General features: G+C 42.7%; 1 protein-coding gene across 1 annotated transcript in view; it reads left to right on the top strand.

Annotated features, from left to right (window-relative positions):
- The first annotated feature begins 5225 nt into the window (after positions 1–5225).
- ablim2 (actin binding LIM protein family, member 2) overlaps positions 5226–16822 on the top strand; it is a 123815-nt gene continuing 112218 nt past the window's right edge. Inside the window, exon 1 of the mRNA XM_035994002.1 lies at positions 5226–5535. Coding sequence (XP_035849895.1) covers positions 5523–5535 — 13 coding nt within the window. The 5' untranslated portion in view covers positions 5226–5522. The remainder of the gene's footprint in view (positions 5536–16822) is intronic.

Raw genomic sequence — 16822 nt, 5'->3', positions numbered from 1 at the left:
GCTGTTGCCACGGTAACGTCTGGCAATGCTAGTCCTTATCAATGAAGTTTCATTTAAGCGCCTGATTGTGTTGGCGTTCTAAACTCCGGTGAGGAAAATACCCCCACATCATCACATCCCTTCACCATACCCCCACATCATCACATACCCTTCACCATACCCCCACATCATCACATACCTTCACCATACCCCACATCATCACATCCCTTCACCATACCCCCACATCATCACATACCCTTCACCATACCCCCACATCATCACATCCCTTCACCATACCCCCACATCATCACATACCCTTCACCATACCCCACATCATCACATCCCTTCACCATACCCCCACATCATCACATCCCTTCACCATACCCCCACATCATCACATCCCTTCACCATACCCCCACATCATCACATACCCTTCACCATACCCCACATCATCACATACCCTTCACCATACCCCCACATCATCACATCCCTTCACCATACCCCCACATCATCACATCCCTTCACCATACCCCCACATCATCACATCCCTTCACCATACCCCACATCATCACATCCCTTCACCATACCCCCACATCATCACATACCCTTCACCATACCCCCACATCATCACATCCCTTCACCATACCCCCACATCATCACATCCCTTCACCATACCCCCACATCATCACATACCCTTCACCATACCCCCACATCATCACATACCCTTCACCATACCCCCACATCATCACATCCCTTCACCATACCCCCACATCATCACATACCCTTCACCATACCCCCACATCATCACATACCCTTCACCATACCCTTCACCATACCCCCACATCATCACATACCCTTCACCATACCCTTCACCATACCCCCACATCATCACATACCCTTCACCATACCCCCACATCATCACATACCCTTCACCATACCCTTCACCATACCCCCACATCATCACATACCCTTCACCATACCCTTCACCATACCCCCCATCATCACATACCCTTCACCTTACCCTTCACCATACCCCCACATCATCACATACCCTTCACCATACCCCCACATCATCACATACCCTTCACCATACCCTTCACCATACCCCCACATCATCACATACCCTTCACCATACCCCCACATCATCACATACCCTTCACCATACCCTTCACCATACCCCCACATCATCACATACCCTTCACCATACCCCCACATCATCACATACCCTTCACCATACCCCCACATCATCACATACCCTTCACCATACCCTTCACCATACCCCCACATCATCACATCCCTTCACCATACCCCCACATCATCACATCCCTTCACCATACCCCCACATCATCACATCCCTTCACCATACCCCCACATCATCACATACCCTTCACCATACCCCACATCATCACATACCCTTCACCATACCCCCACATCATCACATACCCTTCACCATACCCCCACATCATCACATCCCTTCACCATACCCCCACATCATCACATACCCTTCACCATACCCTTCACCATACCCCCACATCATCACATACCCTTCACCATACCCTTCACCATACCCCCACATCATCACATACCCTTCACCTTACCCTTCACCATACCCCCACATCATCACATACCCTTCACCTTACCCTTCACCATACCCCCACATCATCACATACCCTTCACCATACCCCACATCATCACATACCCTTCACCATACCCCCACATCACATACCCTTCACCATACCCCCACATCATCACATACCCTTCACCATACCCCCACATCATCACATCCCTTCACCATACCCCACATCATCACATACCCTTCACCATACCCTTCACCATACCCCCACATCATCACATACCCTTCACCATACCCTTCACCATACCCCCACATCATCACATACCCTTCACCTTACCCTTCACCATACCCCCACATCATCACATACCCTTCACCATACCCCCACATCATCACATACCCTTCACCATACCCCCACATCATCACATACCCTTCACCATACCCTTCACCATACCCCCACATCATCACATACCCTTCACCATACCCCCACATCATCACATACCCTTCACCATACCCCCACATCATCACATACCCTTCACCATACCCTTCACCATACCCCCACATCATCACATACCCTTCACCATTACCTAGAGATTGGCATGGTTTTATTTCAGTTAGCCTAATATCTGGTTTGATTTGCATTGAGAGATGATTTTATGGAAAGTACCCCATGCCAATCTCTAGGTATGGTGAAGGGTATGTGATGATGTGGGGGTATGGTGAAGGGTATGTGATGATGTGGGGACCAAGGGAACTTTATCAGGATGCATAGTATCCTGGATCATGAAATAACTGGCCTTTAAAAATAAAAATCTGCCTGCCTCTATGGGAAGTTAACATAGGGGTGTATTTACTTATGACCCCTGTATTTTAAGGAAGAACATTTATTTATTTACGCTACATTATTCATTCACAAAGAAGATTGGTTTCCTTAAAGGTTTTCCTCATTTTTTAAATAAGGCATTAAGATCAATTTCCAAAAGATGACTTTTTAGTCAACTTTAGCATGGGTTCATAAACTTGTGAGTACCACAGTACATAACTTTAAATGGATCCATGTATGCAAGTTCATAGAAAACAGTTTGTTATGAACAAAAACAATAAAACACGTCTGAAAAAGTGTGAATCATAATAACCTACCCGATTTCTCTCTTTATTCTCTCTTTATTCACGATGTTGTCCAATGGGAAGTGTAACATAATAGCGTCCTGGTGCAAACATGGAACAAAAGCGTTGGTTCCGGCAGTGTTACACCTTTATCTATGACCCTAGTATCAATTTCAACTGTCTGCCACTGCAGTCATGTTTATTATACTGTACATATTCTACTTCACTAAAATCACAGATATCAAAAGTGATCATGTCTAAATACTATAGACACCAAACTCAAGGCCTGCAGGGCAAATCCGGCCCCTTGCAGGTTTAGATCTGGCCCGCATATCCATTTAGATTCACAATAAATTTTGGTTCTTCGCCAGGGGGTCCTCCACCCCTAGGGGGTCCTCAGAGTCACTGCAGGGGGGCTGCCAAATTATTGAATTTGAAAGTTTAAAAAATAAATACATTAACATGAATACAACAAATTATGAACAAAGACAAATCAGCCTATTTGTGTAAAAACTATCATTTAACTTACACAACATTGATGATAGGCTTTACTAATCAAGGTAAGGTCGCCATGGTAGCCATTCACAGATACATTTGAGCTTAAGGATTCACTGTGCTTCCACATGTATGCTTAATATTAAAACATGATGTGTACATCTGGCCCAGTATCATAAGTAACTCAACTGTATACAATATATGTAGTAGGGGGTCCCTGCTCTGTGTCTCTCAGCTAAGACAGGGGTGTCAAAGTCATTTTCACTAACTCCTTCTAACTTCTCACTAACAGTTTGGTCGACATAAAGCCCCAAAAAGTAACTTAGATATCAAAGAAGAAAGTGACAAAAAAGCTAAAAAAAAAAAAAAACCCGACAAAAACATTGGAAAAAAGATCAGAAAAGGCGCCGAAAAACGTAAACTAAATTGATATGCGGGGTGAGGGGCCGGATTTGGCCCTTGAGTTTGACACGTAGCTAAGGGGTCCTTGACCTGAAAAACGTTGAAGACCCCTGTCTTAAATTATTACTTGCAACCTTAATATATCTTTTGACTTTGACATAGGCCTGTGGCTTTTTATCTGCAGGCCTTAAAATAATGTTTCTAATATACAGTATTAGCAGGCAGTAGGTCAGTCAGGAGATGCTGTCAGCACATTAAAACTGATTTTCCAACGTATTTGTAAAATTGAATGCAGTTCTGTCACTGCCACTCGTCTTTACAATGCAATGTGTTTACTCTGAGCTTGTAGTCCAAAACCAGCGGCACGCTGCTCGTTAAAACGGGCCTTTTCCTCCTAAATACTACAGTTCCCATGTGTGCAGCGTCGGCCGCGCAGTGGCGCTGTCTGCCCGAGGATGTTGTCTGCTGAAGCAAAGCAGCTGGTCCTAACACAAGACAGGAAGCGTTGGATTCATTCCTTCAAAGTAAAAGCATAACGCTTGCAATAAAGCAGGGAATTAGCAATTAGCATGTGAGCATATTGGCTGTGCAAAATTAAGTTGCATCGGAACACTTGCCTCATGAAGGCGTATCTCTCTATTGTTTGGCTTCCAAAAGATTTTTTGATGAATGTTCTCCAATAATTATCCAATTTTGTTTCAGTCTAATGCAATTTCCATGAACCAGGCCTTAGTTAGGTTAAAATAATGCACTGGAGAGATTTCACGTATGTTCATGTTTTTTACTCCCTGTCATTGCCAGACCTCACCCCCTAGTGTTATATTGTTGTACGTACACCTATAGCCTGCATATATATAGGTATAGATAGGCTATATAAAAAAATACAGAAACAAATAAAGGCTACAAATGAATATGAATTTGGGGGGAAATATTGTGATCAATGCTTGAATTCTAACAAGGCAAAGAACATTGATTGCTCATTTGTTTGACTATTTATTATTTTAAAGCTATAGTGCGTAGTTTCTGTCTCCCCCATGAGGAATTCTAAGTAATGACAACAAAACTGTGCGTGTCTACATGATACAAGCCTTAGCCTACGTGATTGTGCATGCGCCCCCACCCCTCCTCGAGGCAGCTGCTAGTAACCAAGGAGGACACGGAGGATTAAAACAACATGATGGACTCTTCAGAAGAGGTCATTATCTTCACACGAGTTTCTGTGTGGGAAAGTCAGTGGACGCCACAATCTTCTGAACATAGTCATACTGAGAAATCCAGAGAGAGTTGTGTGGAGCTGATAGTCTTAATTAGCTTTCATTTGGCCATGGCTTGAATGTAATGGACATTCATTAATATAAAAAATGACACACTACAGCTTTAAGTATGCTACTTATCACAGTCCTAAATAGGATTTGACTTGGTGTTGTTATCCAGACAAGCAGCAGACCCAACATGGTCTAACCCAATGGGCTGAAACTAGTGAATTACTCAAACAATAGATACATTGAACTGCTTCAGATTTCGCTGCACAACTGCCTACAATATTCTGAAAGAACCCTGGGGCTTCACTAATCCAGAATAGATCTAACTTGTAGGAAGACTTTTATTTTGACACGTCACACCGGAAACCCTATTCACTCTTGTATGTAGCTTGACTCTAGTCGCATTTCTCCAACGCGCGCCCACACCCACCCACCGTGCACTGTCACCGTGCGCTGCAGTGTCTGCGGGACTTTGTCTTCTCAGTGCGGCGGTGTCGGGACATCTCTGCGGCATCGGCAGCCAGGACAACCGGGCAAGCTCTCCGTAACACTCCCGTGTAAACACTTCTCTTCATCCATTCTGCTGGCTGGCACTGAGGCGGGTGCGCTCTGCGGCTGCGGGCATCTTCCATGTACTGTCCTGTCAGTGTGGATAGTGGCTTATTGACTGTGCATCATCTGACTGGAGAAGACATCTGGCTGGCACCATGAGCAGCACTGGTAAGACCTTTTGTATTGTGGATTGCACTGGCTTTTCTCGTGCCCTGGGACAATTATTGTTCATAATAGCCCAATAACATGTTTTTAATATTCCCAGGGCTTACAACGTAGCTGTGTTGAATGCTAAATCTGTGCTTTCTCTTTCCTAATTGACACAATGTGTCACCTGCTTTGGCAGCACACTAATATTCCTCTGTGTAAAATGTGTATAGGCCTACTGTGCATTCAAAATGTGTACCAAATATGTATCCAAATATGTGATACTACAGTTAGTCAACATTGAGGTTGTCTGACAGTTTCAAATGTGTCCCTGTGAAAAAGAATGTCATGTGACCTGATTAGACAGGATGTAGATTATAGAACCACCCAGAGTGGGTCTGCTGGCTCTGGGCTGCTGTCCCACCTGGCTTTGTCCCTGAGGGGGTGGGGGGGTACCAATGGAACACAGGGCTGGTGTTGATTTGAAGCCTGTGTTCTGTCAAGTCCTGCAGTAACAGTACTGCACTGTTTGGTCTAGGCTACATGCAAATAACATGTAGATAATGCTTGAGCCTACATAGAACATAGAAACTCAGATGATCTTTGATATTAGGTATATTAAAGGTGCAATATGTAATATTTACTGTATTGAATTCAAAAATGACCACAATATGTCATCAGATATTAACAAAACATGCTACGTTGAAATACTTTATTTTCTGACAACATTGCTAATGCCAGTATTTTGTCCTTTGAAATTTCCGTTCTGTGACAGAATTTCTGTTTGTGTTTTGGCCTGTGTGTTGTTGTCAACTGCCCAGTTTGACAGTAAGGCCGGGTTGCCAGATATATCTGTAAAAACGTAAACTCAGCGCGCTACAGCTGTAAGGTTAGTACAGCCATGAAAGCAGCAAACAAACAAACAGGATCAACGGAGATAGATTCTACCTGACCTAAAAAACATTGATGTTTCTAACAGTTGCGTGACCAGAGACGTAACAAACCCCGGGTAAATATTGGACATGTATTTGAAAGATGGAGACAGCTTAGAGCCCAAAAAGACGCCGAGTTTAGTTGGCTAATTTCCTCCTGAACAGGTAAGCATTAGCTTCAGGCTAATTTATCACGGCTACAAGGGACGGGCATTTTATGTAATTTAAACATCTGTGTACTCACATTGAATTATATAGCTAGAGTACCCAAGTTGGTTACTCACAAAAATAATTGAGACACGGCCAGTAAAGTGATCCCAACTGATCCTGGCTAACCCCGCCATGCTAACACACGCTAATTGCTAACATTACCGGAGGACCAGGCAAGCGGGGCATGGCTGTTTACAACCACCGTGACAGACCTATGACAGAAACCGCAAGTTTGGCTTCCTCAAAATGGAAACATGCAATTTAACTTTGGCAAAACAATGGTGTAGCCTGTTCAGCAGCTATAGCCAACCAACGGTGAGTCATTTTAAGCCGAGAAAGAGTGTCTGTTAGTCGGGTAGAGAGGACCGTGAGTTTGCGCTGTTTTTAGCAGTTGTTGCCGTAATTTTAAGCCGAAAAAAGTGTATCTGTCAGTCGGGTAGGAAGGACTACGAGGTCATTATGTTTTAGCGGTTGTTGCGGTAATTTTAAGTCGAGAAGGGTGAGCTGTGTCTGTCAGTTGGGTACAGAGCTCCGCGTGAGCACGGTTTTTTCAATATAGCCAGCATCTAACATTAGCTACTGTGCTCTGGAGTAATGTCTGGCTATGTGAGACAAGCGTCTGGCAACATTGTTGTGGATGCTGCGGTCTCAGCCTGGCGGTCTCAGCCTGGCAGCCTCCATGAACATCGAGTCTGGGGAGGAGGGGGCGGGGGAGACGACTCTCTCCAGTATTTTGAATTTGTACTGCAGTAACTATTTTAAACACTAGCTGTCAGTATTACATATTGCACCTTTAAGTTGTGGACCACGTAATATACCTTATATCAAAGATCATCTGAGTTTGGGGTGTACCCTGGGTGTAGCCTACTAAAAAAATCATAAGGAATAATGTCAAATGATACAATCAATACTCTAGATGAAGGCGAAACTAGATGGTTTGAATCAGGACTGCACAATTAATCGTATCGAGATCGCATTATGGACTAGTGCTATATCCAAATCGCAGGATTTGATAAAGGCAATATATGTTGTTAAACCATTCTGAATGAAGTATTGTGGTGCTGCAGAGACATCCCGGCATACAAATCCTATCCTACAGACTGTCCTTGGGTTTCTTGAAAGGTGGTACTGTATATAAATAAAAGTTGTTATTATTATTATTATTATTATTATTATTATTAAAGAAAACAATCTTTGTTTTGGTACAGATCACAAATGAGCTCATTTTGCTAAGGACTCCCCATGGCCTTTTGAAGGACCCTTAGGGAACACCACATCAGGTACTAGTCACCATACTAGGCTGATAGATAATAGATGTCAGAAAAGAAGAAATTTATAAATTCATTATAAGACAGAAAGTTAAAGTTTGTCCTTTTAAGTGAGAGCTTGAAATAGGAAGCCCTGTCCAGAATGTCCAACCCTTGTACCCTCTCATCAACTATAATACCATTCTTTATAATTTGTAATATTACAATTGTATTCAAATATACTAATCTAGGCTATACTTGACATTCAGAACAGCTGTGTGGTAATCCTTGACCAATTTCTTTCAGTGTTTCGACTACAACATCCTTTTAAAAACTCCTAAATTTGGCATTCACTACTGTGTAACCTTGTATTTATTAATACACCTGTTGGCTAAGCATTGCACTTCAAATCTGAGTTAGCAATTTACAAATGCACAGGTTGTATGCTAACTCGTCTATATCCACGACGTTCCACTTCCGGGATTGCTCCGGTGCCGCAGGAAATTCCACCGGATGCATGTCTTTTTCGCAGATGTCTGTTTCCTTCCTCTTCCTTTGTGTTGGCGTTCTAAACTCTGGTGGATTTGTGAGGACTATGGTTAACTGCTCCTCAGATCTCTGCAGGGTAAATCCAGACAGCTAGCTAGATTATCTGTCCAATCTGAGTTTTCTCTCGCACGACTATTTTACAGCGGCTCCTTGCGGCGCTTAGCACCGCCCAAGACGATTGTGACTGGTTTAAAGAAATGCCAATAAACCAGAGCACGTTTATCTTCCATCCAGGAATGCTGTGTGGACTAGCCAGACGCTCCTCCGCTCCGCAGTGTGTGGATGGTCTGGCAAAGCAAGACTATATGCTAACTAGCTAGCTAACGATCCTTTATGATGTAATGTTGCGTTATATCATAGCGTTTAGACTGTTAAGTAAGACACATCTGCCTCCTGGTTGTTATGCTGAGTCAGAGATATCAGGAGTTTGTGACAGCTATGATGTTCCTCCCACTTGGTGAAAAAAAACTACAGAGATGTCAAAATGTCTGCAGCTTATTAATGATTCTAACTCTTCCATCTAACAAGCATGAATGGGCCTCGGTTTTAATGAGGAGAGCCATGGATGGTGCGCAGCACTGCTGGAGCTGTTAATGAGAGTACTGCAGTGTGTCTGGCAGTTAAGATGGCAGAAATCCATCAGCACACTGCTGGAAACTGCAAGCCAAAGAGACAAACAAGGGACATTGTTTGTCTGGGACGTTTGTCTTTCTTCTTTGTGGTGCCTTTTAAAGTTTGACCTTTTAACTTTTGAAGAATGTGTCCTGGATGTGTGTGACTGTCATCGTACCTGTGTACGATGACAGCCGGTCTCCATATGTAGGGGCAAGTTGGTCCTGATGAGCAGTATCAGGTGTGTCTGTGTACACACAAAGTTTCAATATAGCTGTCTAGCTATAATTTCATTTTGAAGAGTGGATGTATAAGAACCTATACAGTGGTGGTTCACATGTAGAGTTTGTTTTATTTACTTTAAAGCACAGTATAAAAGATTGTCTGGCTGCAACTGGGTGTTCAATTAAGGGCTGCAACTAACAATATTGCATTGTTGATTAATGTGTGGATTATTTTCTGGATTAATGGATTAGTTGTTCGGTCTATAAAATGGTGAAAAATTGTTTCCTGAAACCCAAGATGACGTCCTCAAATGTCTTTTATCCACAACTCAAAGATATTCAGTTTACTAGGGTTAGGTTTAGGGTTAGGAATGAAGCAACAAAAAAAAAAAATTCACATTTAAGAAGCTGCAATCAGAGAACTTTTAACTGTTTAATCGAACAGATGACTTGATTATCAAAATAGTTAGGGATTAATTTAATAGTTAACAACTAATCGATTTATCGATTCATCTTTGCAGCTCTAGTTCAACAACAAGTGATCCAGGCCCTGTAAACAAAAGTTAGATGGACTTTTAGATAACTTTAGTAATCTGTTTTGGTGATTGATCATCTCGCCGGGTTGGGGAATGTGTGTGTCTCACTTAAACAAAGTTGTGCTGTGGCCAGGAGACTGTGGACCCACTTGGAGATCGCATTGAAACAGGAAACTCAGCCTTTCTTTTGATGGCTGTACAGGCCTGGGTACAGGCAGTGGATATTTGCACCGTAGGGTTGCATTTATGTCTGATAGGCCACTTCATCCTTAAAGTCAAAAAATTTCTGAATTGTAGCTCAGCTGTGAGCTGATGATTTGGCTGTAAACCAAAGATGTTTTTTCAGTTGCTTTCTGAATTCATGTTTATCGAATAGAAACATAATGCCACGGTTTGTTATAATGATAACTATTGATGATAATTATTCCAGTTTCTCATCCACTTCTGGAGCTGGCTTTTCCCGATCCTGACCACAGACTGTAAAACTAACGGACCTAGCGTTGGTGAAGTCACCCTTTGGGTTTTTGGGACTTTTGTACTTTTTTTTTTAGGTCAAAGTTTGAGATGAAAACACGGACAACGGCCAAAAACAAGTTCAGGTCTCTATTAATGTCCCCAGTGTTAGCATGGTTAGCATTGCTAAGCATGAAGTCCTGATTCCTGCTTTATACTCTATTTTAAAATAAATGGGACCACCAAATGAACATCATGCTGTATTGAAGAAGACTTGAAACTAGCAATTGAGACTATAAACTCTATGAAAATGTTTATTGAGGTAATACATTAAGTGAGAAGTAGGCTCGTTTTCTCATAGACTTCTATAGAAACAGACTTCTTTTTGGAGCCAGGGGAGCCGCCCCCTGCTGGAAGTTAGAGAGAATGCAGCTTTAAGGAGCTTCAACGTTACTTTCACTTTTCAGACCCAAAGTTACTGCTTGATCCTGACAATTTATTGGGAGTGTCCTGCTATCCTACCAGCACACCTGATCCAATGTGAGTTCTCTAGTTTAGATTATGTCCTAAAACAAAAATTGCCCCAAAGATTCCTTGCAACTGCTTTTCCTGATCCACCCTAATCACAACAACACAATGTAGTATATCCTGGCATCCTACCCAAATCCTGTGTGACCCCGTAGGATTCCTGAATAAAATGCCAGCCCTCAGTTCAGGTTAAAAAGACACCTCTCTGTTTGAGAATAAAAAAACTGAGATGTGTATTTACAGTAGCCTGGAAATCCAGACCCAAATCCAAAAGATTAAGGGTCTGGCATTGAGTAATGAAAACTTGCCCAACTTGAGAGGCAGCACCAAGCATGCATTTGAAAATCTCACTGCATGCAATTGGATAACACTACGACCAATCACAACAATACACGGGGTGACGTATCCAGAGCCCCATATGCTTAGCTACCAGCGGAGCTAACTGGTAGATTAAACTGTCATCATCTGTTGCCTCTGGCCCTCCTATATCAGATACACCGATGTGATTGGTGCAGCTCGGCTACAAGGGCATAGTTAATCAGCATCATTACTCAATGCCAGAGTGACTCGCTGAGGAAATTCAAATTGTGCTCTCGCGAGAACTCTGGATTTCCAGGGTATATTTACAGGCGTCTCGGTGTGGTTGTTTAATGCAACCTTTGTTTGACATTATTTACCTGGTCAAACCACAGGAGTGGTGCAGGGCTTAAATAAACCTCTCAGAACAGGTTCGACATGAACACACCCTGAGAGAAATCAATCTACAGTCTTTTAATTCCAGAAAAATGTAATTGCACATTTGTTTATCACTAACTGGGTTAGTGTTTAGTTCTCAGTTACATCCTTAACTGAGACATATTGAGCCCCTTCACCACCGGGAATAATTATCAGTGACTGATAGGGATAGATGATGGTAGAATAGCCTGTTAATGTCAGCTCTGATTGCTGCCACAAGTCACATCAGGAGAGCTTTAGGGCGTTTTCACACATACCTCATTTGGTCCGGACTTTCGGACTTTTCAGTTTGATCCTAACCAAAATTAGAGGTGTGAAACCTCCCCTGGACCACGGTCCGGATCAAAAGACCAAATTTTGGTCCGACCAAAAGAGGTGGTCTCAGTCCGGACCAAACTGAACCATGGTCCGGTTCGTTTACAGTGTGAAAGCATTTTTTGGATGGTTTGGACTTTCGGACCAAATACAAGAAGCTCTGGCAGACTCTCCTTGTGTTACAAGACCGGGGAAGCTCCTTTAAGGAATAGCTCGGTGCTTAGTGTGGAGGCTACATGAGAGAGTGACGGTGACTGCGCTCAGAGGAGACAGCTGTCGGCTATCAGAGCTGAGAATACATCAGCAGTTTATTTGTTAAGTGGTAGTAAATGTAGGCTACTGTGTAGGTTTCCGTTTGTCTCTGAATAAATTCTCCAGAAAGTTCCAGTGTCTTGCTTCTCAACATTACAACAAAACAAAAAGAGCCGCGGCAGTATGGGAGAGCAGCAGTCAGTTGAAAAAACTCCGACACAGAGAGAGGATACGAGAGGACGGGGAAGCCCGTCTACAAACCAATCAATTATAAGTATCTGGAGACGCAGCTCACGTATGTGATGACGGCAGGACGTAGTTTTGTCACGTATAGATATTTAGTGCGCTTGCATAACTGCAGTGTGAAACCAAAACTAACTGGATCAAATGTATACAATGTAACAAAAACATGAACCTTGGTTCGGACTTTCATGTGTGAAAACGCCCTTAGTCTCACATTGCCAGACCTTCCTCCACAGCGCTGCGAAGGAAGGTTTGGCTATTCCGCACAGTATTCTGGGATGGGAGAAAAACAGGCTCTGGTTTATTGGCATTTCTTTAAACCAATCACAATCATCTTGGGCGGCGCTAAGCTCCGGTCGGAGCCACGGTGCCTCTGCTAAATAGCCTCAGGAAGGAACTTGTTTTGGTGGAACGTGTGCACATTCAAAGGTTGTTTTAGTCGTGCAACAGAACACTCAGATTGGACAGATAGTCTAGCTAGCTGTCTGGATTTACCCTGCAGAGATCTGAGGAGCAGTTAACCATAGTCCTCAGAAATCCACCGGAGTTTAGAACGCCAACACAAAGGAAGAGGAAGTGGATGGACATCCGGCCGAAAATGATGGACAACCGGCGGAACCTCCGGTGGCACCAGAACAATCCCGGAAATGAAATGTTGTTGATATAGATTAGGAGAGCTCTGATCAATACTGTTTCTGCCTTTTTGTGTACAGTTCAACCTAACGCTGTGAAACTGCCAACCCTGAGCTAAAGTAAAGCAACGTGAGATCTTTATCTCCACAGCGCTGTGCAGTAAAGTCTGGCTACACATACATCCATGATAGAAAAACAAAACGATCTGGGTTGTTTGCATTTCTGTAAACCAATCACAATCGTCACATATTTATCAAACAGGATACAACATGTTAATCAGTGAGCTGAACAGCGGTTGGCAGGTGGGTTTTTGAACACAGTCTTTATGCTAAGCTAGGCCAACCGCACCGTGACTAACCCTAACCCGGCTCTGTACTGGAAACACAGACTTGAGATTTATGTCCGTCTTATGATTTCCATTTTTAAAAGATATTGAATACATGTATTTCCAAAAATGTGACATTAGTCATATTTTTCTTTCTGTCACCAAATTCCATGAAAAGACAAAACCCACCAGGCATTATTGCTGAAAACATTCAGCTCAAAGTTTATAAACCACTGCAGAACATTTCAAAGTCCTTGACCAAGACAATTACTGACATTAGTCCCAGCTATGAACCAGAAACTCCTGCTTAAGTACTAGCTAGTGAGCACCCACAAACACATATGATTATCTTTTGGCAGTTGTGACACTGTTGCAGTAATGCTGATTGCCTCGAGCTCTGTGCCGGTAAATATTTGTGTGACAAATAGTTTAATAGCAGCAGTGTGCACTGGTTTTGCACTGAAAGGCATGTGCCTCCAGGCTGTGTGTGCTTCTTAAGGTGTTCTCTGTCAGGAATGATGATAGTTGGGTTTACACACGTGCAGCTTGGGCTTGATGAAGTGTTTGTAGAGAGAAGATAGAGAGAGAGGGGAAATATTGCAGGAACATCTTCATATCTGGAGATAATACATTAGGACGTGTGTGTGTTTGTGTGTTTCAAGTCCAGACTGTTAAATGTATAATATGTAATTTTCTGCCGCTAGGGGTCTCTCAATTAAAACAATGGAAAAACAATGGATGTAAACACGATTTTGATGACGTTTTGAAGTTTCATGGGATTATGGGAGTTGTAGTTTTCATTGTTTAACACCATTGCCGATTTTTTAAAATTTTGATTTTGATTGGTAGCCCTCCAGTAAGCGAGCAAGCAAGCTAACATTAGCCTGCAGCTAAAACCACAATATCACAATATATTTCACGTCAGTGTCACCTTTTTGATAGTCTAAATCGACAACGATTCATTTAGGGGATTAGTGCTGCTGAAAGTCTATCTATACAGCTAACTTCACGTGGCCAACTTAATTATGGGTTAGCCCAGTGCTGTCAACCGTGGTCAAACAATCATACTAAAAATAACTATGAGCGTGTTGAACAATGTTTAATGTAACCTTATAACATTCCCCACCAAGCATTTAGCATTAGCACATTGTAGTAACGTTAAGCTGGATCGATTTACTGTATATAAATCAGGTCTCTGCTGTATTACTGTGTTGCAAAGTGGCATGTAATCAATGAAAAATGATGCCGTTTAATGTCACTGATAGGGTGGGGTACCGTTCACCTTTTTTCCGGTACCCAACAGTGCCCTTTTTCGGTACGTTCCCTCTGTAATAACAAAAAAATGTATTTCAGTTGTAAAAATTATTCCAAACCTATTTATCCTATTTACTTAACATTTTACACTCCACACACTGTAACCTTTATTCTTGTATTTGTATCTTATTCTATTTTAGCCTGTTTTTATTTTCTATCTCTTTCTAACTGCTCTTTAATGTTTTATGTAAAGTGATTTGAATTGCCTTGTTGCTGAAATGTGCTATAGAAATAAAGTTGCCTTGCCTTACAACCTCAGCCAAAGTCAGTCAAGCGTTATTATGGAACCCACGCAACTTCTAGGCAATAGCATTCACACGCTACTATTGGCCAGGCGTCCATGCTAACGCAAGGTTACCTAACCCGATTTGTTCAGGTCCTATCCCCTGACCAATCGGCTATCCTAACCTTAACCACTCGAGGACAATGCCAAACCCCAACCAATCAATATTATATTGCAGCGAACGCTGTCTGCATGAAGTTTTGAAAAGTGTACACAGTTACACTTTGAACCGCTTAACCGGCATTGCCGTGACTCACTGTGACTTTAACAAGCTACAGAGGCAACGTAGTTTGGCGCCGTGTGCACCACAGCTCTGTGTGTGTGTGTGTGTGTGTGTGTGTCGGAGCCCTGCACTCTGTGAAACATACAGGAAGGAAAGCTAAACTCTTAAACCCTTATACGCTCCCATGTACCGAAATTTGGCACCGTTTGATTCAACGTGAATCGGTCCTCGGTAGTACCGACGTAATTCCATCCGCACCCAAAAAAGTACCGATTTGTGTACCAAACCTTAGTTACCGAGTGTAATTCTTTCTGTGACATTGTGGTTTAAAATAACTCTAGAACGTATCATCTGGGTTCCCATGTTTTAACAGAAGTTAGAGTAACTAGAGGGGTCAAAGGTTATATGTCGCCACTGACAGGCGACCAAACGAAATGTCTTGTGTCATTGAAGTAATGACAGATTTTATTGGTTTGAACATTATTAGAAACATTTGGGATAGTGTAAGTACACAACTCAGGGATTGAGGAGTTGCAGCGTTTGCCTAGACCGGTGTGGGAGGGTGTATAACTACAGACACGGACACGGCACCCCTTCTTTTCTCTGCTTCTCTTCATAGTCGTCAGATTAATCTACCATATAACAAATGATATAATCAAAGTAGAGGGAGGCAGGCCAGTACAGCCCGATCCGGCAGGGGAGAGTTCTTGCCCGGCCAGGCTCCTCTATTTAACCTGTCTCTCCTAGTTATGCTGTTATAGTTTTAGACTGCCGGGGGACTTCCTTTGACACACACACTGAGCTTCTCTCTCCTCTCTCTTTCCATCTGTGTGCATCCTTGTCCCAGAAATGCTTGTTACTAACCTAGCTCTGGGGAGCTTATTCCCTGGAGTCCTTATGCGTTTCTTTTGCCCGGCATGTTTCCTTGGATTAGGGTGGCACCTAAATCATGATTGCAGCTGTCCCGGTGGTCCTGCTCCGCGCCCTGCTATGCCCTGTTACACCCTGTTACACCCTGCTACGCTCTGCAGTGTCCTGCTACGTCCTGCTGCGCCCTGCTACGTCCTGCTACGTCTTGCTATGCTCTTGCTATGCTCTTGTTACATTATCTTTATTATGACTATTATTGCCATTGTTCATCACACCCCCAACCGGTGATTCTATAAATAAAATTGAAATTGAACTCAACAATATAGGTATAGTTGTTTTAATGCAGAAATATTACATAGTGTACCTTTAATAGCCAATCAGTGAGCTCCATCTGGTTGTACAGTCTCACTTAAGTCGCACAAACAGCTGACTTCAGACTTGACTCGGACTCGAGCTTCGAGACTCGTCAGCAACCTGTTTTCATGCAATTATTGCTTTTTAAATCTAAATTTATTCATGCATTTCTATTTTCTTTTATTGGCACATATATGTTGGGGAAACGTATGACGAGCTGCATGTCCCCTGCCCTTTGCCATAATGTGCAACATAACGCATGCGCTATACCTTATGTGCGCGCACTCACATATCAAAAAATGCATTGAGGATGGCGACACCAAGTCCTCCCGGAGTTGTGCCTTTTGTCATTAGTTTTGCTTTCAATAACTTCGTAAAATAGTGGCAGTAAGCGAACAGCTTGCATGTGCAAGGTGTGTGGCACAAAGATCAATGATGCCGGATCAACAACGTTGAACTTCATCAGGCAT

The sequence above is a fragment of the Sander lucioperca genome, chromosome 17, assembly GCF_008315115.2.
Source record: "Sander lucioperca isolate FBNREF2018 chromosome 17, SLUC_FBN_1.2, whole genome shotgun sequence".
Taxonomy (NCBI): domain Eukaryota; kingdom Metazoa; phylum Chordata; class Actinopteri; order Perciformes; family Percidae; genus Sander; species Sander lucioperca.
Note: the sequence above shows the minus strand (reverse complement) of the source record. Positions and strands in the feature narration are given on the sequence as shown.